Here is a 24,096-nt window from a genome sequence, read left to right as displayed (position 1 = left end):
GCAAATACTATCCTTATGATTGGAGTCACCTTGGGGTGTAGGAGAAGTGTATGAAGCATAGCCACAGATTATCCGCTAGCTTTATTGATTCTGAAAAGTAATTTCAACGTTTACTTGAATTGTTACAATAAATTGCTTTTTTTTTTTTAAAGAATGCTTTTCTAAACGGATGTTAAATGATTTACAACTGTAACCTTTAGTATGTGTTAGTTGTATTGACTGATTTCATCTGTACAGCTCACATTGCCCCTCTTGTGATGGGCCTGGCTGCTCACACTACCAACTTGTGAAGTACAGACCTATACAAAAAGGTGTTACCGAATAGCAAGCAGATAAGTCTTGTGTAGTCTCAGTGTGACTGCACCAATTCTTACCTGACACGAAGGCCTATAATGAAGTGTATTTCTATAGGACTGTCTAATTTGAATTGTTGGTGGACTCCTTGAGGGCCCCTGACCCCACTCTCTCTCCTGCAAATGAAACTTGACTGCTCATCCATGTACCTGGATTGGGATTTGGCAAACCTCATGTTCCCTGATCACTATAACTAGGGTGGCCTCCTAAAATCTGTCCACCAGGCCAGATTCTAGAAATCCATCTTAACCCAGCCCAACTTGAAGCAAATCATTTTTTTTTTGCCAAAGGTTTTAATGTAATGTCTGTTTTTAAAGGGCATCTAAAGGTTTTGCAAGCAGATCTACTGCCTAAATGTCTCTTCTGCTGCTGCCAAGGTACATGGAAGTCTGTTCTGGAGCAAATGCTTTTGTTTCCTTATGGATGTTGGGGAGATTTATCAGCTGTATGCTTAATTACCCTCTCCTAGTGAGATCCCCCAGCACTCTTTGCTGGACCTTTTTTCTTCTGCTGACCGAGGGGAGCATTTTTCCCCCCCTTTCATTCTTTCTTGCTCTGATCATGGGAACCCTGTTCATTGTGTTTTATTTTATGGAGTCGTGCCTGCTGCCATGCATTTAAAAAGGTATCTGTTGCACTTTACCAGCACAGTACCCTATGTGCAGTGTTGCTGGGAGCCCCTTGGGCTCTCATTTCTATTTTCCTTAAACTACTGCTCTCAAGGTTAGAGGGATACTTTGTATCTTTGCTGATCTCCCAAAAAGAAAAGCGCACACCTCCCTATGTGGAGGGGACACCATTTCTGCTACAGTGACAAGCATACCTGAATGGCTGGTGGCATTGGACATGTTCTACCGACTTTTGTGTATTTTTCCTACCTTGGCTGTGTTCACAACCACGGTAATGCACAGGAGGGTCACCACTGACCCAAAATGGAGTCCCTCTCTTTTTTGCTATTTCTTGTGTGCTTGTCCTTTCTTTGTCCATCTGCCATCCTGCGTGGGGAGGTCCTGTTTGAGTTTTGGCTTCAGTGGGAATCCTTTGTGAAGCCTGCTGAGGCTCTAGTGTCTGCGAGGACCAGAAGTAGAGTAGGGGGTCTGAAACTCCACCAGTCCTTGTCTGTTGGGATGCCTGCCTGGAACCAGTTTCCACTGGGAGGCTGACTGTCTTGAAAGGACAGACACACCCTCCCCCGAAATTTTGCAAGTTGCATGACTGTTGATTGGCTGGGTTCCTGGATAAAAGGCGAGGATCCTGAGTCAAAAGACAGTCGACCACTGGAACGGAAGACCCTTAGATTGCCAGGGACGCCTGCAGCAACCTGTCAAACCTGCTGAAGTAACGGCAGCTGTCTTGACCCGGTTTTAGAATAGTCTGGGTATAATCGGTCCTATGACATTCATTTCAAGCCTCAAAATAATTATCTGTGACCATCCTGGGCTGCAAACCGCCAATTAACTCTCCTGAAACTTTGATGGCCTCCTGCCGGACCTCCAAGGCTAAGACACCAATCCTCTTCCCCCCCCCCCCCCGGACCCTCACCAGAGTGCAGCACTGAACAAGCGAGGTAAATTGTTCAGATGAGAACCGTTCACCATTGGTGTATAAAAAGGCAGCAAAACTACAGACAGGAGCACAAAGAATCCTTTGCTGGGAGTCCTTTCTCTCAACTCCTGCTATGAGATCCCTTCCAGAGTCCCTCCTTTCGTCACCACAACCAAGGAAAGACCGGGTCCACCACTGCTACACCATGAAATAATCCAGCTGCATATTAATCACTGTTGGACCTGTGGTAGTACAAACCTAGGTTCATTCTGTCGCTCCCTTGTTGCTGGATTATTGATTCTGGTGTTTAGGTGTTCCATCATACCGTTTGACCAGGCCTTATGCTGGTACGCACATGGGAAGCCTTTCCCTGTGTCCCTGAAACCTTTCTGACCGCAAACATGTTGCTTAACTATAATAGAAGAATCCTTTGGAATCTTGCCATTTCTACATCTGTGCCTTAACTACTTTACCTCCAATCTGACTTTGAAGAAATCCTGCCTCGATCGGGATCGGCTGCTAAATTCTTAAGGCCTCTCAAAAGTAATATGCGTCTTTTAAAGTATTTACCTGCCATTGCTGGTGTTGAATAACATTTGTATTCCTACAAAAGAACATTTTCTGAGTTACTAGAACAAGTGATTTTACTTTCCATTGAACTGTGTTCATCTGTAGAATTCCCTACTATTGGTTTACTCACCTGAAGTATTGCTTACGGTTACTATCGTTTAGTTAGAAACAATATTACTTACCTGAATATAACCTTACCTTGTGTGTATATATAAAAATATCTTTTTTATTATAACTACAAGTGTGTAAGAGTTTCTTTGGGTGTATGTATTTGCAGAGTTCTTTGTACTTACATACAGCTTGCATCCCCATCCTTAGATGAGCCTGGCTGCTCTGCCGTACTACCAAACCTTTGAATAGTACAGGCGTATACTAGAAGTTGGGGCCTGTATACCAAGGAATACTTTTATAAGCTCTTACCACAGGTAGGCTTTAGGGAAACTCCCCTAGCAAGCACCATTTTCTTTGTCGGAGTGCTGGATGGCTTCATGAAGAGCATTTGGCGCATGAGTATTAGATGTGCAGAGAACCTGAATGCCATGACTGTCAATTGGCTAGGACCACAACAAATGTAGTACTACATAAATCTTGAGTAAAGTTGCTATCTGCTCATCTACATTCTTCTGTAGCATACACAGCCTGACCTTTGCTTTCCATAGTGTCCTTCAGGAGAACCTGAACTAATGCATCATGCTATTTGACCAAGCTAGTTAAATGGTATACCCATTGGAATCCAGCTTCTCACCTACCATTGGCAATTGTTTAATTTATACATTTGCTATGGCTTGAACTGTAAATTCACGCTGCACAGGTGTGTGAATGTATATGAAATGAGTGACACAGCTATAATTTATTGTAGTTTAACCAGACTCCCCTTTTTTCTGTCCTAGCAGTCTGAAGCCAGGAGGGTCACACCTTCGGTTGGATTTTCGGTTGCACCGCCTGCTAGCAATGACCCTTACTGTTTTGTGGAGTTCTATGAGCATAGAGATGCAGCAGCAGCCTTGGCTGCCATGAATGGTCGTAAAATCTTGGGGAAGGTAAGTTGTATCGGAAGGTGAAAAGATACAGCTACTTGGTTGGGGCAGATTGGATGCTATGATGATGCAATAGGTATGTTCTATGGAACGTCTGCACCTTAAGTTGGTCTTGAATTCAGTCTACCGTTTTATCTGGCATTTTTAAAAGATATTTTCCCTGTTCTTGCAATGGGTAGTGGTCCCTATAGAAGTCTTCATCAAGTCCTGTTTTGTCTGTTTTCTTTGGAATAAAGTAATTTGCCTTGTTCACAATATTTAGACACGTTGGTGCTATTATGAATGTCTAACGCCAAGAAGAATGAATGGTGCTGTGAATGATGCAGGTCTACAACTGATAAACTTGCGTCATCTGTCCTTGCTCTCACTGGTCTATTAACCACAGGCTTTTTTTTCACAGGAGGTGAAGGTAAACTGGGCAACCACTCCAAGCAGTCAGAAAAAAGACACGTCCAGTAAGTGATCCTGGGCTTTTGGGCTAACCAATGGCTTACTGATGTGAGTTTTTCCCATTATGCAAGTCTGAGCGAACCTTTTTCATTTGCATCCAATACTAGTGATTGGTCAGTCATTGAGCTGCACGTACAACATACATTCTTAAAGTACAAGAAGGCTGGTTGTCTTGAATTACTCTGCTCTATTTGAGGTATTCAGTGGGCTGCATTTATTTTGTCTGCAGCTTATCTAATTATTAAATGGCCCTTTGCTGTAGTTTAAATGTAGACAGCAGACTAAAGCTTCATGCATTATTTTAGAATGTAATCCTTGGGATTGTAATACCCTGAAGCCAAACAATAAATATCTCTTTGCACCTTGCCAGTTAGTTCTCTAACCCTACTTTTGGCTTACTGCTTCACTATCCAGGACATCTTGCTTGAAGCCGTTTGATGCCCATATGCATCTCCCACCTACTGAGCTGCCCCGATTTTTCTGCTTTTTTCTTCTACCTTCACATATTGAATGCCTTAGCTTTATTTTTTAATACATAACCTTACTTTGTTTTCAGGCAACCAAAGGGAAAAATAATAATTTGACAAATGCCAGACAGATTAATGTCTGTATAACCATAGTGAAACTTTGCTATATCACACACAAGACAAAAAGGTTTCACTATTTTCAGCAACGTGAAAAGTGAAACTTTCCGTCTGCTAGAGTTGGGGCTTTTGCACTGCTTATGTGGTTCAATGCAACATAGTCTGCTGCTGTATTTTTGTTGAAGTTGGTAAATGCTTTAGGTTACCAATCTGATAGAGAAGTCAGTATGGGGTCTGGCATGGATTAGCATGCTCATGAATATTCTGAATATTCCCCGTCAGGCTGGGAATCCATAGTAAAGAAAAAATCATTCTGAACTGTCTTTCTCCTAACAACCAATCACTGGTCTCTGGGTCATCCTGCCCCAGCCAATGACTTCCCTCTCCCAAAGCCCCTCCTCTGGCAACCATTTTCAGATTTTTACCGCACATTCAAGTGTTGGGAGTCTTCGTGCTATAGCTCTTAAGCTTTTACTGTGGTGGTTTTTTTTTTCTTCCCCCTAAGAGTTTTGCTCCATTTTCTTGGTCAATCTCACCTCAAGCACCCTCGTTCAACCCACCGATTAACAGGGACCATTCTCGGATTCTTCAGCACCCCTCGAGGCAGATTTTCATTGAGTTTCTTCTTGGAGGATTCCAGAAGCATCTTCAAGGTCTACACCGCGTGGACATGGCCGAGGAGAAGGACACTCTGCCTCTCCAAGGTTTGCCCTGGCTGCAACCTATGGAATGTCTTTTCGGTCTATGGACATTCCCTGTGCCTCTACTGCCTGCATTCGGACCCGACGCATGTGGAGGACTACGTGGCTTGTCAGGAGATGGTGCAGCGCACACGGACCGACTGACTCAAGCTCAACGAGTGGCTGCAGGCCAAGGCCCCTGCTCTGGGTGAGTCGCGGCAGCATGCCTCCCCTGCCGAAAAGAAAGCTGACTAGTCTTCTAAGACCTTTTGAGGGCGCCCCTCGCGCAGAGGCCCAACATAAGGCTAAGCACCGCGAGTCCACTGCCTCCGGTTGCGCCGTTGCAACGGACTCCTTGGCGGCCAGGGCAAGTTCAGCGTCTCCAGCACCTTCGACCACGAGCCAACGCTCGGGATCTTGAAAGAGGCAGTCGGACCATCCGGGCAAGCTCTTGAAGAAGACCCAGGCCGGCCCTGCAGAGAAGGCCAAGGGGAAGCAGGGCCCGACCCTCTCCCCCCCCCCTAAGGTGAAGGTCGCAGACTCGCAAGACCATAAAGGCCCAGGTGCACCAGACAAAGGCCCACACTTCCATCGAAGTAGTGTGGGCATCCCTTGCAAAAGCCACCGTGGTGGAGCCGCAGGGCTCGGCCCTGAAAACGAGAGTATCCTTACCTACCAGGAGGGAATCCTCTTTCCAGCCCTTCAAAGACTCTGGGGAAGATGATGCCCACCATTTCACCGAAACGGTCTCTCTTGGTCGCAGAGAAGGGGGGTCCATGGTGGCCCTCAGGGCACAGACATCTCCTCAGAGGAGCTGCTCACCAACCTCCCCATCCTACAGGAGGGACGATGCATCTAGAGCGTACCCCACAGGAGGGACCCCGACGACGAAGGGCATGACTAAGCGGACCGACTAGCAGCAGGGCGGTGACGACGCAGAGGAGCAACCAAAGCCGCAATCGCCTTTGTCTCGGTCGCCTCCACCTTGGGATATCTCAGACATTCTTACGGCTCTGCATACCCTGTGCTCAGAGATCCGGACAAGGATACCTCTTAGGCCGGCTGCCCCAACCCATCGGAGGAACTACCATCCAAGAAAAGGAGTCCACACACCCCCATTCCACCCTTCGCCTCCCTCGAGGGATGAGGCTGACCCGGAGATGACTGGCACTGGTACGGATGACAGCGGGTTCGGGGATCTCCCATCGCCTCCTGCCAGATCTTCACCGCCCGACGAGATGGGTTAGTTCCACACCATGATCTCAAGGCCCTCCGAGCTATTCCGGCTAGTCCCGGGGGAGTAGGTTTCCTATACCAGAGGTGAAAAGGAAGACTGCTGTCGATCCGCTGTTGGATGACATTTGGGATGAGGGGTTGTCCCTCATGAAGAACACTTCATCGGCACCAGCGAAGAGGGACCGTTATCGGAAGAAATGCAGAGTGCCGGACTCTGCGCCCAAGTGCTTACGGTCCCAGCCATTGCCAGACTCTGTGGTTGCGGTGGCCAAGAAGAAGTCTTCGGGCTCGTCGGCGGCTTCTGCCCCTCATCCCCTTTCGACATCAAAACAAGACTGAACCGGCTGTGGAGTCGGGCCCCCACCCGTGCACCCCGGTCAGAGGCTGGCTGGCAAACTTAGTCAGCGTGTGGAAAACCATCTCCACCGACCATTGGGTGCTTGACGCTCACCCACTGACCCACCCTAGTGTTTCAATGGAAGTGTTCCCTTATACCACCGGTGGCCCGACCGGAAAATCACTTCCCTCAGCTGCTGCGGGAGATGCGTGCCATGCTAAAGGGTGCGTAGAGCTTGTCCCAGAGAGGCACAGTCGAACACACGGCGGAGACCGTCTAACTCCTGATGGATCTGGGGTTCTCGGTGAACTATGCAAAGTCCTGCTTGATTCCATCGCAGGGCGCGCAGTTTCTGGGATCCCGACTCAACAGTGTCGTGCCTGGCGTCTCCGTCGGAGATGGTAGCAGCCATGTTGGGCAAGGTACGACGGCTGTTGGCCCTGAAGGTCGCATGGGTAAGGTCCTACTTGGCATGATGTCATGCATATACCTCATTCGACTGTGCAAGCTACGGATGCGTCCCCCTGCAGGAGTTCCTCAATGCCCGTTGGATACAAGTCTCAGGAAGCTTCGAGGACAAGATCACCCTCTACGAGCGCTTCCGTCGAGTGATGGTGGTGGGGAGTGCGTGAACATCTGTCCGCAGATTTCCACACCCCACCTCATCAGATGGTCACGACGGTCGCCTCCCTGGAAGGATGGGAGCACACACTGGAAGCCTTCATGCAAGAGGCCTGTGGCTGCCGGAGGAGAAGACATTGCACATTAATGTGTTGGAGCTACGGGCAGTGTTTTGGGCCCTCAAGCCCTTTCTCCCATCCCTCAAGGGCATGGTGGTACGGGTCTTCACGGACAACACCACCAGTGTTCTACATCCAGAAGCAGTGGGGGGACCAAATCCCAGGTGCTCTCCAAAGTGGTGCATGACTTTTGGCACTGGGCCGTAGCCCAGGGGATGTTCCTCATCCCGTTTCATCTGGCCGGAGTGAAGAACACGGTCACCGACTCTCTCAGCAAGGAGCTGCACTTGTGCCACGAGTGGGAACTTCAGCAGGAACAAGTGGATCACCTGTTCCGCAGAGGGGGCAATCCCCAGATCAATCTATTTGCGACGGCGATGAACACCAAGTGCCAGAGGTTTCCTCAGCCTGGGAGCATGGGGGACACCTCTTTCCCCTGGGACAGCGTTGTTCCTGTATGCATTCCCTTTGTTGCCATTGCTTCGACTAGTCAATCAACTCAGACGGTCCCGTTGCAGGATGCTCCTCGTCGCACCGGCGTGGCCAAGACCGATATGGTACCCGGACCTTCTTGTAATGTCAGCGCCCCTTCCAGTCAAGCTTCCGGCAGTCCCAGATCTTCTCGCCAGGGAAGGAGGCGCGATTCTGCACCATGACCCAGGATCACTGAACCTGAAGGCTTGGCTCCTGCAGCACTAGAGTTTGGGGGCTACGATCTCCCAGTGGATTGTAAGGAGTTGCTCGTCAAGGTCAGAGCTTTGTCTACTCTCAAATGCTACGGGCACAAGGGAAGAGGTTTGCCGTTTGATGCCGTATTCAGAAGATCGACCCTCTACGAGTCATTGCTCCGCAGGTGCTTCCATATTTGTTGTTGGCCAAGGAAGGACTGGCCCATGCTTCCATCAAAGTTCATCCGGCGGCTATATCGCGCTATACCAGATCTCCTGGACGATCATCCTTATGGTTGTATCGTTAGGTCAAGGAGTTTGTCAAAGGACGGTTTCGCTTGTTCCCACTGGTGAGGGCTCCGGCCCCGGCGTGGGAACTCAATGTGGTCTGACTAGGCTCGTGGGCCCTCCAATCGAACCCATGCATTCAGTAGCACCTAATTTTTTTTTGTCGTGCAAAACAGTTTCTTGAGATTCGAGCACTCTTTTGTAAACCACCTTATTTTACATTCCATTTGACGATAGTGGTGCTACAGACGCACCTACTTCATGCCCAAGGTGCCGTCAGACTTTCATCTAAACGAGCCCTTGGTTTTACCTGTATTCTTCCCGACTCCTTTGTCGCCGGCTGAGAGGACTTTGCACTCGTTGGATGTGGCTAGAGCGCCAAAGTTCTATGTGGACCGCACAAAGTTTCCGGAAGACGTCACAACTTTTTGTGAACTTTGGCCCTGTGAACCATGGGAAGGCCCTCTCCAAGGCTTCCATTTCCAGGTGGCTCTTCGGCTGCATCACCCATTATCACTGGTTGGCAAACTGACCGTTGCCTGGCCGTCCGAGAGCCCACTTGACCAGAGCAATCGCTGCAACTACGGAGTCCCAGTCTGGTGTGCCCCGGTTTGATATCTGTAGGGCTGCTACGTGGAGGTGGATGCACACCATCACAAAGTTCAACTGCGTCGACACGGATTCCAGGGAGGAGTCCAGTGTTGGCCAAGCAGTGCTGCGCTACCTGTTTGCTTGAAGGTGAGCCTGCTATGGAGGTGAGATGCTTAATATTGAGATGCTTAATGTTGAGCCTTGCCACCTCCCGTGGTTGTGCATGTGTACTGCTATGTATTTTTATTCATGAGCATGTCAATCCATGCCAGACCTCATGCTGGAGAAGGAACAAGTTACTTACCTGTAACTGTTGTTCTCCAGCATGGGTCTGGCATGGATTCACCCCACCGGCCCACCCCCCCGCCTTTCTGCCTCTTTACGTGCTACCAAATCTGAAGATGGCTGCCAGAAGAGGGACTTGGGTAGAGGGCAGTCATTGGCTGGGGGCAGTATGACCCAGACACAAGTGATTGGTTGTTAGGAGAAAGACGGTTCAGAAGTGAAACGGATTTCTTTTCTTTACCGAGGATTCCTAGCCTGACTGAATATTCATGAGCATGTGAATCCATGCCATACCCAAGCTCGGGAACAGTTACCGGTAAGTAACTTGTTCCTTCTGGTCATTTGTCCCACCCAAATCATTAGGAAAAACCCACAGCCCCATTCCCATGCAATGCCTTTGAATTTTATTGCATACCACAGTCCGTTAATGGCTACAGTGGAGCATATTACTCCTTGCAAAGTATATGTGCCTTCCTATTCTACCACTGCCTGTGCCAGATGTACAATTCCATCATTGGAATGCACCGTACATTCACATGATCGCTGGAGGCTAACCGATTTCTAAATCGCAGCTTGTTCATTACACAATGTTTATCTTCGAACGCTCACTAACCTTGCACATCAATTGGTTGTGTTCAATGAGTGGCTTACTATAAAAAAACAGCAGATTGCATGCAATGTTACCATGCACACATGGTGGTCTGATGCCGTCACTATTTTATCATTTAGAGGGCCCTTACGGTAGACACGGGTTTCCGTTAGCTGTCAAGTAACCTTGCTTTCTTCCAAGAAAATGAACCTGTACAGAGAGGAATGCTGAGTCGGCTCATTTATCTTTCCCCCCCTCCCAGATCATTTTCACGTATTTGTCGGAGACTTAAGTCCAGAAATAACAACTGAAGACATCAAATCTGCGTTTGCCCCATTTGGTAAAATATCGTAAGTATTCTCTTCCGTACTGTCACTGTACATGCAAGGGACCTACACTGTTAATTTAACGAATGTAATATAAGCCATCTGTTTTGTTTGCACGTTCATGTTTGTTGATCGGTAGCAGGGAAAAATGTATTTATGATCGATTTGAATGTTTCTGACCTCTACCAAGCCATTTGGGGGCCATCATTATATTTGCATGTTATTTTAAGGTTGAACTGCAAAGGTATGTGTTCACTGTCAGCGTTTTTCATTTTAATGCCGTTGGGATGCAGGATTCTACCTCCGTTTTACTCGTGCAGATTATCTAAAATGTTTACAAGGAACTTTAAATGGGGAAATACACGAAGAAAGGAACTTGAAACAGGATTGCTAAACCTAAAATGTAAGCTTTTGATGGTCATTAACCGAAAGATTGGTTGTATCAAGCTGTGCTTTACAAATGCTTTTTTTAAATGCAAGCAGTGTTCCAGCCCACTCCCCACGGCCTTGCCTTGTTGGCTGATCCTATCACTTTCGAGCTTTTTCGGTGCTTTTAAGTGCAACAAGTTTTTTCAGTCTAATTCAATTAAGCGCTTAAAAGGTGTTTGGCAACCGAAAGTAGTGGTTTTCAAAAATACTTGTAAAGCTGCACAGGATCTGCCATCCTTTGTCTTTTACATGCATTGCAGTCTTAGTTTGCCATGTTCGACACCATTAGGAAACGGTATGGCAAATTGATGTAACTGATGTATGCCAAATGGCTTGATGTATTGCTAGGAAGTGTATTTGCAGTTGGGTAACTGCCATATTTGAAGTGCATGCTGAGGTCAGGACATATTTAGCCTTTCTTGCAAAGTAAGTCACATTAGTGAGGGAGAACCTTTTGATACGAAAAATGCGTCTTGCAAGATCCTTTAATAGTTCACAGATGATCATTTTGAGGTATGAATAAAATAGGCCAACACAAGTCCATATTTTACATGGGAGTCCACTGTTCTACATCCAAAGAGGGACAGATGGTCATGAGCTGCCAACCTTCCTTTGTCCAAGCAGCATACAGAGGTTCAACCTTTTTCGATTTAAATAAAGTGGGTACACCTTCCCCCACCCCCATCCTTTTAAGAATAGAAACTGAGAATAATACGTGCATTATGACTTGGACACAACTGTAGTTAACTCAACCTGTCAACTGCCAGGACATCAATGTGCACACCCAGACCACCTCGTAGGACAGTGAAATAAAGTTGACACATATATTGCCTTTTAACCAACCTTTATCATTATGATACTTATTGGCCATTTCATATCGGGTATTGACTTCATTAGGCAGGGTTTACTTACACTCTGCAGGGTAATGAACGCTTTTTGGGCCCGGTTTCGCCTGAATGCTGTTTTTCCTCAAACTTGCACCTATGACTTCTAAACTGCACTAAATGTCACTTATCTGAAATTCAATAGTCTCTCTTCCCAAAAGTCCAATGAAAAATTACATCTGGATGTGTAAAAATCATGTAAAATTAAGTTAAAGGTGCAATTACTGATACTGGTGGAAATAATTATTAGTGCACAGACGTGTTATGCAGCATCAGACAAAGGCTTACTTATTTTACGGCCTCATCAAGGAGCATTGAAGATGAGACATGTTTTTTTATATCTGTAACTGTTGTATTGTGAATTGCTTTTGTGGAAATGTGCTCATCTTTTAATAAAGAAAACCATGTCCAGTCAACAGTTCATTGGTTTGACCATGGCTCCCTAAATCTTACCAGTTGGTGCTGCTGTAGTAGTAGCAGCAGTGCAGCCTGGTCTGATATTGTTCTGACTGCTTTGATACAAACACGTACCATTTTAGCAGTGACACTGCTGGAGTGATAGAAAGCTCAGTGCCATGGCATTTGTAAGCCCCTCTGACATTTCACTGTTGCTTGTCTAGATTTCAAGTGATTGTGAAAAGTTAATCCCATATGACCTGCAAAACATTTCAGTTTTTGGGCTTGTGCTCGAAACAGTAACTCTTTGTCAGGGTTATTCTCTTGTGGTTGTTCAGGGTCAAAAGCTTGTAATTGACTTAGATATTCATTGCTCATGACCACAAAGATGCCAATTATCTGTTAAGCAACTGAGCTACGAGGGGATGATATATCTTCGATATTTCCACACGGGCTAGTGGAGTCTTTAAAGGTCGCACTAAAGACCAAAAATGCTTTTGCATCTCAATACACGTCTTTACCCAATTTGCTCGAAAGTCGGCACTTATCATTTGATAGTAATTTGAGGTGTAATTTACCCCTGCACTACTAGAAAGCTTTCATAGCGGTGAACAGGCCATGAAGCTGCTCATCTATTGGTCCGCTGTTAATTTGTATTCAACGAAGAGCCAGGCACAATTTAACAGGCGTGAGACGTTAATTGTGGATGTATTATGCAAAAATTCTTTAATGTAAATGGTGCAAATGTGACAGTGAACCTTTTTCCAGTAGTCTGCTTGCCAGTGAACCCTTAGCCTGATGCACATTTTACAAATGCTTTTGTTTTGCTCCCCCTGTACTGTGTTGATACTAAACTCTTCTGGATCGCCTCCCATAGTGACTGTCAAGCATTTGTATTTTGTAAAACTTATTTAAAATTCCTTTGCTTAATGCCTTTAAAATAACCTATAATCATAGCTTCATTAGTCCGATTGTGAGGGTTTGTTTTTCATTTGATTAGCTTTTGCTGAACGCTAATTTTCAGCAATACGTCCCACTTAAACGGCGGGTATGTTAATCTTTGGTTAGCCCTTGTTTGTCCTTGCTAATGAACTTAGCACAGTATCGTCTGCTGTAAATGTTAACAGGGTTTTTGTCTCAAAATATGGTAAGTAGTGTTGGAAGGAAATAATGTAGGCTGTTTTTTAAACTGCTTTAACTAATTGAGACCTGCAGTTTTTCATAGCTCCAAGTCGCCAGTAAAAATAATAGCATTCTGGTTATTTTGCAGAAATGCTCATAAGAATGGACAGGATCTTGAAGGCTAACTGCAAGGAACTGTGCACACTGGATCTCAGTTGTAGATTTTTTTCTCATTTCTATTTATTCTACTTACATTTTATATTTCTATATATTTATATATAAATATTTCAGTATTTACTTTTAACCTATTTTCAGAGCAGTTTTATATTTCCAATATTTAATTTTTAACGCCACTAAAAGCCATGCAATTTATGTGTAAACCTTTGTTTTTGTGCTGGTGTGCTTTTAGCATTGTTGTTAGTTTAATAATCCTTTCCTACATTTCTGAAAATGTCAATTTTTCAAAATTTACAGCTGCCCAAACTCCAAAATGGTGGTAGAGAATTGACCAAGAAAAATAAAGAAATCTGTTAACAGGCCATGTATGCCTTTTTAATTCCTATTTTTTCCTCTTTTTTCAATTTTCAATATTTCTTATATTACATCATTAGGCAGAAGACATTCATATTTATAAAATGCATGGTACCATAGTTAGAATTGTTAGACATTAATTGTGTAAAGCGGTAAGCTTTAGTGGCCAGTGACTTAGTGTATCCTGCAAGGAAACATTTTGTTCCTTTTTTAAAAAAAAAATATTAAAATGCAGAAGTTTAACATCTTTGGTTCTGGAAAGCCTAGGTTAGCTTGACTAGGTTGCATGTTTTCTACTTTTTATAAATGCATTTTTGACCTGTTTTTTTTCTAACTGGTGCTGAAGGCAAAGGGAGTTGAGGATTGGCAATAGCCTTTATTGAAATATTACTTGAAAAATAACATGTATTATCACAATAGTGTGTTTGGTTCCTTTGAGATGTTTATGTAGGTTTATTGGGATTTTTCTGACGAAGTTGTCCTTTTGTTCCCTCTCTAGAGATGCACGTGTGGTGAAAGACATGGCAACAAGCAAGTCCAAAGGATATGGTTTTGTCTCATTTTTCAATAAATTGGTAAGATTTTGAGTCCTACAGACAACTTCAAACACTGACAATTTGTGTATTGGAAATGCTTCTATCTCTAATCATTGTCTGATAATGCCTGTGTTTCTTTAAGGTCATTGAACATGCATACAATTAATACACACTAGCTGTTGGCTTTCACTTGCCCAAACTTAGACAAAACCAAACGGTGATGGGTGTAAGATTTTGAATACTGTGGCACAAGTAAGGAAATCCTCCTGAGACCCTTAGCTAGAAAGTTGCCAGGGAGACTGCAAACTCGAGATTGCAGACTTATTGGAAAGCCTGTCATATCCCTGTACGTAGAATGCCAATCTTGTGTGATGTTCTCCTCACCTGGTAAGTCCCCCAGCATTTATTTGCTGGACTATTGTTTTTTTTTTTCTTGACTCATGAGTAAGTGGGAACCTTTCTCCCCACTCATTCTTCTTTTGTACTCTGGGCACCGCTTTTTGGGTTTCTTTTGATGGAGTCCACTTTTTGCCATATTATTCTATGGCATCTGTAGTGCTCTATTGCAGTACACAGCACCTTGTGTAGTGCTGCTTGAAGCTCATCTTGCTTCCCGTTTTGGTTTTATTTTTCTTCCTTGTGGGAACTACTGTTCCCTAGGAATAGGGGATACTTTTTATCCAACCTACACTTTTCTTTGTGAGATCAGCATACCCCACCTTATGTGTAATGCTGAGGAGATACGTTGTAACCTCTTTCTCACTTCTCCTGTAACTTCATAATTACAGTAACAAATCCATCTAAGTGGCTGGTTGGTGGTAGTGGGGGGATTTTCTACCATTTTTGTGAAACTTGCATTGCAGGCCCCATTTGTAGCTGCTTTAAGGGACACATGGTAAACAATTGTTTTTTTTTGCCAGCTCACAATGGTTTGTTCTTTGTTCTTCTACCATGCTGTGTAGGGAAGTTCCTTGTGTGTTTTGTCTTTTCCGGGATCCCTTTGTGAAGCCTGCCCGAAGGCAACAGTGCGTCTGGGAGGACAGTAAGTTGGGAGGACTCGAACTCCACAGGTCTTTTTATTTTTCTCCTGTGATCCTGCCTGGATCCAGATCAAATATCCCCCCACTCTAGTTTGAATGGAAGCATGCACATTGAATGGTTGGGCTCATGCATAAAAGACGAGGGTCTTGATGCTGAAGCCAGAGTCGATGACTGGAAGATCCATTCCGTAGATGAGGACCTCTGCCGCAACCTCCAGGGTATACTAGAGCCGTTTGAGTGACCACTGTTGCTCCAGCCCTCTTTTCCAAGCGATAGGGAAGCTCTGTTCCAGACTTCTTCCTCCCTTAGACTGATGGGACCAACCAGTCTGAAGTCAACCTGCATTTTGGCCCATCCCTCAACGAGCTGTGACCTTCGACCGCAGTGCACCAATACCCTGGGACTTGTGGACATTGTGCGGTGCATCGCCTTGCAAAGGTCGAATCCTCCCGAAACTTTGCACTCCTTCTGCACCTCCAGAGACAAGTTTGTGCTCATTGAAGTCCCCTCTACAAAGTGCTGGCACAAGAGCACGCTGAATCGTCCGGGCGGTAACTGTTCACTGGTGCTTTGAAAACAGTGCCAAAACCACAGAACTGAGAAGAATCTGTTGCTGAAGTCCTCTCCACTCTACTGCTGCTAAGAGATCCATTCCAGTGCCTCTTCCTTCTTGCTGATCAAGAATCCGGTGACTGGGGCTGCTGCATTGTGTGGGGGCAGTGTGTTGCATCCTCTTCGCGTTTTAAGGTACTGTGGGCAATCTTGGTAGAGCTTACATAGCGTTGCTTTGCTGTTCCTGTGTTGCTGATTCGTGTTTGCGAGTTTTCCCATACACATTCGCCCAGGTCTAATGTCTGCACGGAGCCTTCTCTGAAGTCCCTGAACCCTTTATAACAACTGAGGTGTACTTGTTAAAACACTTCTTCTGGAACTCTTGACCAGTGTTGGTGCTAGGTCTGGAAAAGATCTGGGGCTATGCTAATTTTGTGACTGTCGGGACTGGGGCCTAGCTAGCCTATTTGGTTGTAACCCCTCAGCTTCTATCTGGGGCTATAACCAAAAGACCTGGGGCTATAGCCGCCGCAGCCCCTCTTCCCCTCCCCCCACACACACCCAGCAACGCCTCTGCTCTTGACGGTTTACAGCCTGTGCCTTGCTAGTTTTTCCCCCCAATCTGACTGAGACACACATGCCTAGATCGGGATGTACTTTGAAAGCTTAAGGCCTTTCTGGAATGTAATGGAAGCCTTACCTGCTCAGTGTTGCTTGAGATCCATTGTTTTTCCTGAAAGTGATTCTGAGTTTTATTGCCAGTGTGATTTTACTTACCTTGAATTGCTGCCAACTAGTCTACAAGTGGCTGTAAAGTAATTTTGCCTTCCAGTATTATCCTTCTGTGATTGTTGGCTTGTATACTTTTGGTAACCTGAAGAAATAAACCTGATTTCTATTTTAAGATTCACCATTGAATTGCAACTGCAAAAGTCTTACCGTGTATTATATATGTACCAAGTTTCTCTTAATTACCTGAACTGAAATTGTCTGATGGTTTAATAGGTATTTGTTAGTGTCCAAGGTGCGCTGACCTAAAAGTATTTGAGACCACTGTTCAAGCAACGTAGTGTTGAGGGCTAGCAATGCGATTTTCTTTCAGTGAAGGATTCGCTGGCAACTCATTGCTAAGGCAATGTCCTGCAAGCGTGGAGAAGGATGAGAAGGACTTTTACCTGCTTGTGATGTTTTGGTTCGATCAATACTATGTATTTATATGTTGAATAATTTCCCTAATGCAATATTGTGAACATCAAATTATGCCAGTGGGCCCTGTATTGATGATTTTATTGTATCACCTGTTTAATTTTATACACATTTCTATCCTTTTTATGACAACATTTTATTGTGTATCTGTTGTATGCACTTTTATGGCACTTTATTGGCTGAAATAAAGTAATAGAGAGAATATTTATATATAACTGCAAGTATGCAAGTATCATCTTGGTTGCTTGTATGCTCAAACATCTTTGTACTCTACTACAGCCCTTTTCCTGCCTGGACTAAGCATGGCTGCTCAGCCATTGCTACCAAACCTTTTGGATAGTTCAGGCCTATACTAAACATTGGAGCCATGTACATAAAGGTCTTCTATAGTCCTGCCCTAGGTGGACATTAATCCAACGCCCCCCCCCCCCGCCCCGTCTGTCACTGCCAGCACACTGCTCTTCACCATCCTATGGCAGCCACACCACTCATCCCTTTTTTATGCCTGGTTGCAGCACATTTCTTATGATTTCACATTCCATCCATCAACCACTGCTGATAGCCAAGGCCTGGTGCCATATTAAAACATGGTGAGTTTGTGTCTGATGGTGGCAGAGTTGGGATTTTCACTGTGGACTGTGTGAAGAGTTTGAGGACCATGAGGGAGGCAGACAGCAAGGTAAACCTCTGGGCGAAATGAGCAGGGATTCTAACCTCTGGTCAGAACACAGTCTGTCGAATGCCTGACAAACTTTCTTGCCCTGACTGGTAGAATTCCGAGCAGGTCAATTTGCACAAAGCCTGAGCATGGCAGTGTGAGCTTGAGGCATCCTTCCAACCAACATGCTAAGCAAGGACTGCAGCCCCCGGTTTCAAGTAGCCCTTTCTATGAACCAAAGGTTCTTGCCTCCTGTTAGAAACATTTTCTCTTTGAGCAACTTTTCCTCCATATTCAATGGACCCCAACACTTTTTGCTTTTATCTTTACCAATTGTCCCGACTCTTCATAGTGGAGTTAAGCTTCAAGCCACTTGCCTTTTGCTAATTTGTCATGGGAAAACTGACTAGTCTTTCAGACTGTCAGTCCTGGGAAACTGTTTCCCTTTTGTCTTTGGGTAACTTTTTCTTCTCCAGCATGGGGTCTGGCATGGATTCACATGCTCATGAATATTCCCCGTCGTCAGGCTGGGAATCCTCGGTAAAGAAAAAACCAGTATCAGTTTCGTTTCTGATCTGTCTTTCGTAGTAATAACCAATCACTGGTCTCTGCGTCATACTGACCACAGCCAATGACTGCCCTCTACCTAAGCACCGCCTCTGGCAGCCATCTTGAGATTTTTACCGCACGTTCATGTGTTGGGATCCTCGTGCTATTGCTCTCGAGCGTTAGTGCTATTTTTCGCGCTTTTTTCACAAAAACTTCGATTCTTTCGGTCAAAAGAGCCTCAAGCTCCACCGATCCTACATCTGATCAACGGGGACCCGTGTCTGATTCGTCTGCGCCCCTCAAGGGTGAAGATTTCGTCGAGCTACACTTCGGAGGACTCCAGAAGCTTCTCAGGCCCGGTCTCGGAGATGGCCCAGGAGAAGGGAAGCTCGACGCCCGGAAAGCTGTTCAGGGTCTGCCCTGGATGCCAGCTGCAGAACGTCTTTAAGGAGGACGAACACTCTTTCTGCCTTTACTGCCTTCATGAGGACAAGACGCACGTGGAGAAGGACTGTGCGTTTTGCGGCAACATGTCGGAACGGACCATGAAGGACCGCCATCAACGTCTCGCCAACTGGCTGGAGGGTAAGAGCCCGTCTGGCGAGAAGAAGAAATCCGAGCGGTCTTCTAAGACCTTTGAGGGCGCCCCGGCGACGGGGGCCCAACATAAGGCCAAGCACCGCGAGTCCGCTGGCACCGGGAGCGCCGAACGGTCGGGCTCTACGGGCGCCAGGCAGGGCGCACCCTCCCCAGCACCATCAACCACGAGCCAACGCTCTGGGTCGGGTAAGAGGAAGGCCGAGCACCCGGCGAAGCTCCTGGAGAGGCCCCGGTCGAGCTCTAAGGCAGAGGAGGAGCGTGGCAGTGCCCCCTCCCTCAAGGATAAGGCGGTGAGCGCACCTAAGGTGGTGAAGGCCTTGATCCATCCGACCAAGCCCTCTATCGAAACGGTCGCGGCGGCCCTGGCTCAGCCTGTGGAGGCTGCACCAGTGGTGGCGACCTCAGGGCCCAGAATCTCCCTGCCTCCTCGGAGGGAGTCTTCTTTTGTGCCCATCGATAGGACCCCCATGAAACCCTCCGTGGGGAAGAAGGGGGGGCAGGGCGTCGTCGTAGATTCGGCCTCAACCTCAGAAGAGGAGCTGATCGAGGTCTTAAGCCACGGCCTAGGCGTGGAAGAAGGCCAGCCCGTCGGAATGGACCCCGACGCAGGTGACGACATCGTCGAGGGTGCCGACGGGGCCCCTGATCGCCTGTCGGATTCCCCTCTGCCAGCGCCGCAGGACAACTCGGCGGCCATTTTGTTGGCTATATAGTCCTTATGCTCAGAGATAAGGACGAGACTACCGTTGCCGACGGAGGAACCTCTCCCGTCGGGGGAGCCTGAACCGGGACCTCCTGGCATTCCCCCGCCCAAGAAAAGGAGGATTCACCCTCCACCTCCTTTTCAGCCGTCGCGCACCGTCCAGCCCTCCTCCCCGTCCACCCGAGGGGATGATACGGGGACTGACACGGCAGCGACGGGTACGGACGACGAGGTATACGACGAGGATCTACCGTCGTCACCTCCCACCAAGGCTTCTCCGCCCGACGAGATTGGTTCGTTCCACTCCATGATCGCCAGGGCATCCGAGCTTTTCCAACTCTGCCCTGAGGAGAAGAAAAAGGAAGGATTCCTTTACCATAGGCGCGAGGCCAAGAGGAAGACGGTCCTCGCGGTGCCTCTACTGGACGACATTTGGGATGAGGGTCTCGCCCTCCTCAAGAACCCTTCCACTACGCCAGCTAGAAGAGACCGGTACGAGAAGAAGTACCGGGTCCCGGACGCGGCCCCCCTGTGCCTCCGGGCGCAGCCTACCCCGGACTCCGTCGTCTCCGCGGCGGCCAGGAAGAAAGCGGGGGGGGGTGCGGCCTCCACATCGACTTCCCCGCCGGACGGCGAGGGAAAGAAATTGGATGCTATGGGACGTAGAGTCATCTCGTCGGCAGCGACGACAATTAAAGCGGCCAACGCCTTGGCTATCGTGGCTCGCTACGACAGGGAGCTCTGGTACAAGATAGCTCCCCTGCTGGATTTTCTGCCGGACGACAAGAGGGCGGAGGCCCTGGAGATCCTGCAGGAAGGTGAGGTGGCCTCGGACCACGCCATCACCGTGGCGACGGACATCGCCGACGCTGGGCAACGGCGTTTGCTTTCAACGTCGTGGATGGCTCAAAGCTACGGACTTCCGGCAGGACGTCCAGACCAGAGTCCTGGACATGCCCTTCGACGGGAACAACCTGTTTGGGAAGACAGTGGACGATTCCCTTCAGGCCATCAAGGCGGATACTGAGACGGCCCGGGCCCTTGGAGTTCTGCAGCAACGACGGACGCCCTTTCGGAGTGGCGGAGGCAAGGGCGCCTCCAAAGGTTCCGGCGGCGGTTTCGCTTCCTACCGTCAAGCGGCCCGCTCGTCGTCGCAAGAGGCCTACAGAGGACGAGGCAAGTCTAGCGGACCCCGCCGTCGTCGCCAAGGAGGTCAAGGCGGCAAGGCCGCGTCCAAGCAGGATTGAACCGGCCGTGGGGTCGGGCCCCCACCGAAGCACCCCGGTGGGAGGCCGGCTGGCGGGCTTCGTCAGCGTGTGGGAGTCCATCTCCAGCTCCCGCGCGTCCCCCCCGTGGCCAGGAAAGAACTTCACGTCCCTCAACTTCTCCTGGAGGTAAAGGCGATGCTCAGAAAGGGCGCCATCGAACTCGTCCCAAAGAGGCTTCGGGGCTCCGGAGTCTACTCGAGATACTTCCTCGTGAAGAAGAAGACGGGAGGATGGCGCCCCATCCTAGACCTGCGACGTCTGAACAAGTTCATCAAGGCGCAGAAGTTCCGGATGGTCACCCTCCAGCACGTCCTGGGTCAGCTGGAGGAAGGAGACTTCCTATCGTCGTTGGATTTGGAGGATGCCTACTTCCACATTCCCATCCTAAAGGGGCACCGAAAATTCCTCAGGTTCGTGGTCCAGGGGCGTCATTACCAGTTCAAAGCCCTTCCCTTCGGACTACGGTCGGCACCCAGGGTATTCACCAAGTGCCTCGCACCGGTGGCGGCGCAGCTGCGCCGCGAGGGTATTCACGTCTACCCCTACCTGGACGACTGGCTCATCCGCGCCAAGACGAGGGAGCTCGCCGTGGTCCACACGGCAAGGACCGTCCAACTCCTCACGGACCTGGGATTCTCCGTGAACTACGCCAAATCCCACCTGGTGCCCGCGCAAGTCGCACTGTTTCTGGGAGCGAGGCTCGACACAGTGTCCCTTCTGGCCTCCCCGTCGGAGGAGAGGACCAGGACCATCTTGGGCAAGGTGCAACGGATGTTGGTGGCCGACGCGGCCAAAGTGAGGTCCATCAAGTCCCTCCTCGGGATGATGTCTTCCTGCATCTACCTCATTCCCATGTGCAGACTCCGGATGCGCCCGTTGCAAGAATTCCTGGATGCGCGCTGGATCCAGACGACGGGCAGCTTCGAGGAAAGGATCAAGCTCGACGAGAGTTTCCGACGAGCGATACGGTGGTGGGGCACCCGCGCGCATCTGACGGCGGGCATGGACTTCCAGACCCCAGCCCACCAGGAGACTGTGACCACGGATGCCTCCCTGGAAGGGTGGGGAGCGCACACCGAAAATCTGCACGCAAGGGGACTCTGGCTCCCGACGGAGAAGTCCCTGCATATCAACGTCCTGGAGCTCCGTGCAGTGTTTTGGGCCCTCAGGTCCTTCCTTCCGTCCCTCAAGGGCAAGGTGGTGAGGATCTTCACCGACAACACCACCATGTTTTACATCAGGAAACAGGGCGGAACCAGGTCCCCAGCGCTGTCCAAGGAGGCGCAGGACCTGTGGCATTGGGCCGTCGCCCAAGGGATTTTTCTGGTGCCGTTTCATCTGGCAGGGATAAAAAACACCATCGCCGACTCACTCAGCAGGGAGCTGCGCTCGTGCCACGAGTGGGAACTACGGCAGGATCTGGTGGATCGCCTCTTCCGACGGTGGGGCACACCCCAGATCGACCTGTTCGCGACGGCGACGAACACCAAGTGCCGGAGGTTCGCCAGCAGGTTTCCCCAGACGAGGAGCATGGGCGATGCTTTCTCGTTCCCCTGGGAGGGCCTGTTCCTCTACGCGTTCCCTCCCTTGCCTCTGCTAATCCGGCTCGTCAACCAGCTCAAGAGGTCACGGTGCCGGATGATCCTCGTCGCACCTGCGTGGCCGAGGCAGATATGGTTCCCGGACTTGCTGGACTTGTCAGCGTCCCCGCCGATCAAGCTGCCGGCGGACGCGGATCTACTCTCCAGGGAAGGAGGCGCCATCCTCCACCACGACCCGAAGTCGCTGAACTTGCAGGCCTGGCTCCTGCAGCGCTAGAGTTTGGAGGATACGACATACCGGCCGATTGCAGAGAGGTTCTTGCAAAGGCCAGGGCGTCCTCGACTCTTAAATGCTACGGACACAAATGGAAGAGGTTCTCTGTCTGGTGCCACGCACAGAAGATTAACCCTCTACGGATTACGGCTCCCCAAGTACTGCCGTACCTGCTGACGCTGGCCAAAGCTGGTCTGGCACACGCGTCCATCAAGATTCATCTTGCTGCGATCTCCCGATACACCAGAACCACGGGGCGGACGTCCTTGTGGTCTCATCGTCTGGTGAAAGAGTTCATGAAGGGACTGTTCAGATCGTTCCCGCCGGTGAAGGCTCCGGCCCCGGCGTGGGAGCTCAACGTGGTGCTGACCAAGCTCATGGGACCTCCGTTCGAGCCTCTGCACTCGGCCCCGTTGAAGTTTCTATCGTGGAAAACAGCTTTTCTTGTGGCCATCACCTCCGCACGACGAGTGGGAGAGATCCAGGCCCTTTCCTGCAAAGCCCCGTACTTGACTTTCCACGACACGAGGGTAGTGCTCAGGACGCACCCCTCCTTCATGCCCAAGGTACCGTCGGACTTCCATCTCAACGAACCCTTGGTGTTACCTGTGTTCTTCCCGTCGCCTTCGTCGCCGGCTGAGAGGACTTTGCACTCGCTGGATGTAGCTAGAGCGCTGAAGTTCTACGTGGACCGCACGAAGGGTTTTCGGAAGACGTCACAACTCTTTGTGAACTTTGGACCTGTCAATCAGGGGAAGGCTCTCTCGAAGGCTTCCATCTCCAGATGGCTCTCCGGCTGTATCATGTGCTGTCACCGGTTGGCAAACCGACCGCTGCCTGGCCGTCCGAGAGCCCATTCCACCAGAGCGATCGCAGCTACCACGGCGTTCCTATCTGGTGTGCCCCTGCTGGACATATGCAGGGCTGCTACCTGGAGGTCGACGCACACCTTCACGAAATTCTACTGCGTCGACCGGGATTCCAGGGAGGAGTCCAGGGTCGGCCAAGCAGTGCTGCGCAACCTGTTCGCCTGAGGTGAGCCTGGTGAGGAGGTAAGATGCTTAATGTTGAGCCTTTGCCACCTCCCGTGGTTGTGCATGTGTGTACTGCTATGTATTCTTTATTCATGAGCATGTGAATCCATGCCAGACCCCATGCTGGAGAAGGAACAAGTTACTTACCTGTAACTGTTGTTCTCCAGCATGGGTCTGGCATGGATTCACATGCGAACCCTCCCGCCTACCCCTCTGCGGCTCTTCACTTGGTCTTACTGCCACTTCACGTGCTTCCAAATCTGAAGATGGCTGCCAGAGGCGGTGCTTAGGTAGAGGGCAGTCATTGGCTGTGGTCAGTATGACGCAGAGACCAGTGATTGGTTATTACTACGAAAGACAGATCAGAAACGAAACTGATACTGGTTTTTTCTTTACCGAGGATTCCCAGCCTGACGACGGGGAATATTCATGAGCATGTGAATCCATGCCAGACCCATGCTGGAGAACAACAGTTACAGGTAAGTAACTTGT

The 24,096-nt window shown here is 48.7% G+C and overlaps 1 protein-coding gene across 6 annotated transcripts in view; it reads left to right on the top strand.

Annotated features, from left to right (window-relative positions):
- The window catches only part of TIAL1 (TIA1 cytotoxic granule associated RNA binding protein like 1), a 461,563-nt gene that overhangs the window by 307,743 nt on the left and 129,724 nt on the right, over window positions 1-24,096 (top strand). For 3 of the 6 annotated variants that reach the window (XM_069611938.1, XM_069611936.1, XM_069611939.1), the window contains 4 exons: window positions 3,363-3,509; window positions 3,907-3,961; window positions 10,217-10,304; window positions 14,142-14,217. In XM_069611938.1, coding sequence (XP_069468039.1) covers window positions 3,363-3,509; window positions 3,907-3,961; window positions 10,217-10,304; window positions 14,142-14,217 — 366 coding nt within the window. Of the gene's footprint in view, window positions 1-3,359; window positions 3,510-3,906; window positions 3,962-10,216; window positions 10,305-14,141; window positions 14,218-24,096 lie in introns of all 6 variants that reach the window. The other 3 variants (XM_069611935.1, XM_069611937.1, XM_069611940.1) reach the window with 1 other exon arrangement.

This window comes from Ambystoma mexicanum, chromosome 8, assembly GCF_040938575.1.
Source record: "Ambystoma mexicanum isolate Mex_15411 chromosome 8, UKY_AmexF1_1, whole genome shotgun sequence".
Taxonomy (NCBI): domain Eukaryota; kingdom Metazoa; phylum Chordata; class Amphibia; order Caudata; family Ambystomatidae; genus Ambystoma; species Ambystoma mexicanum.
This window is presented reverse-complemented; position numbering and strand designations above follow the sequence as displayed.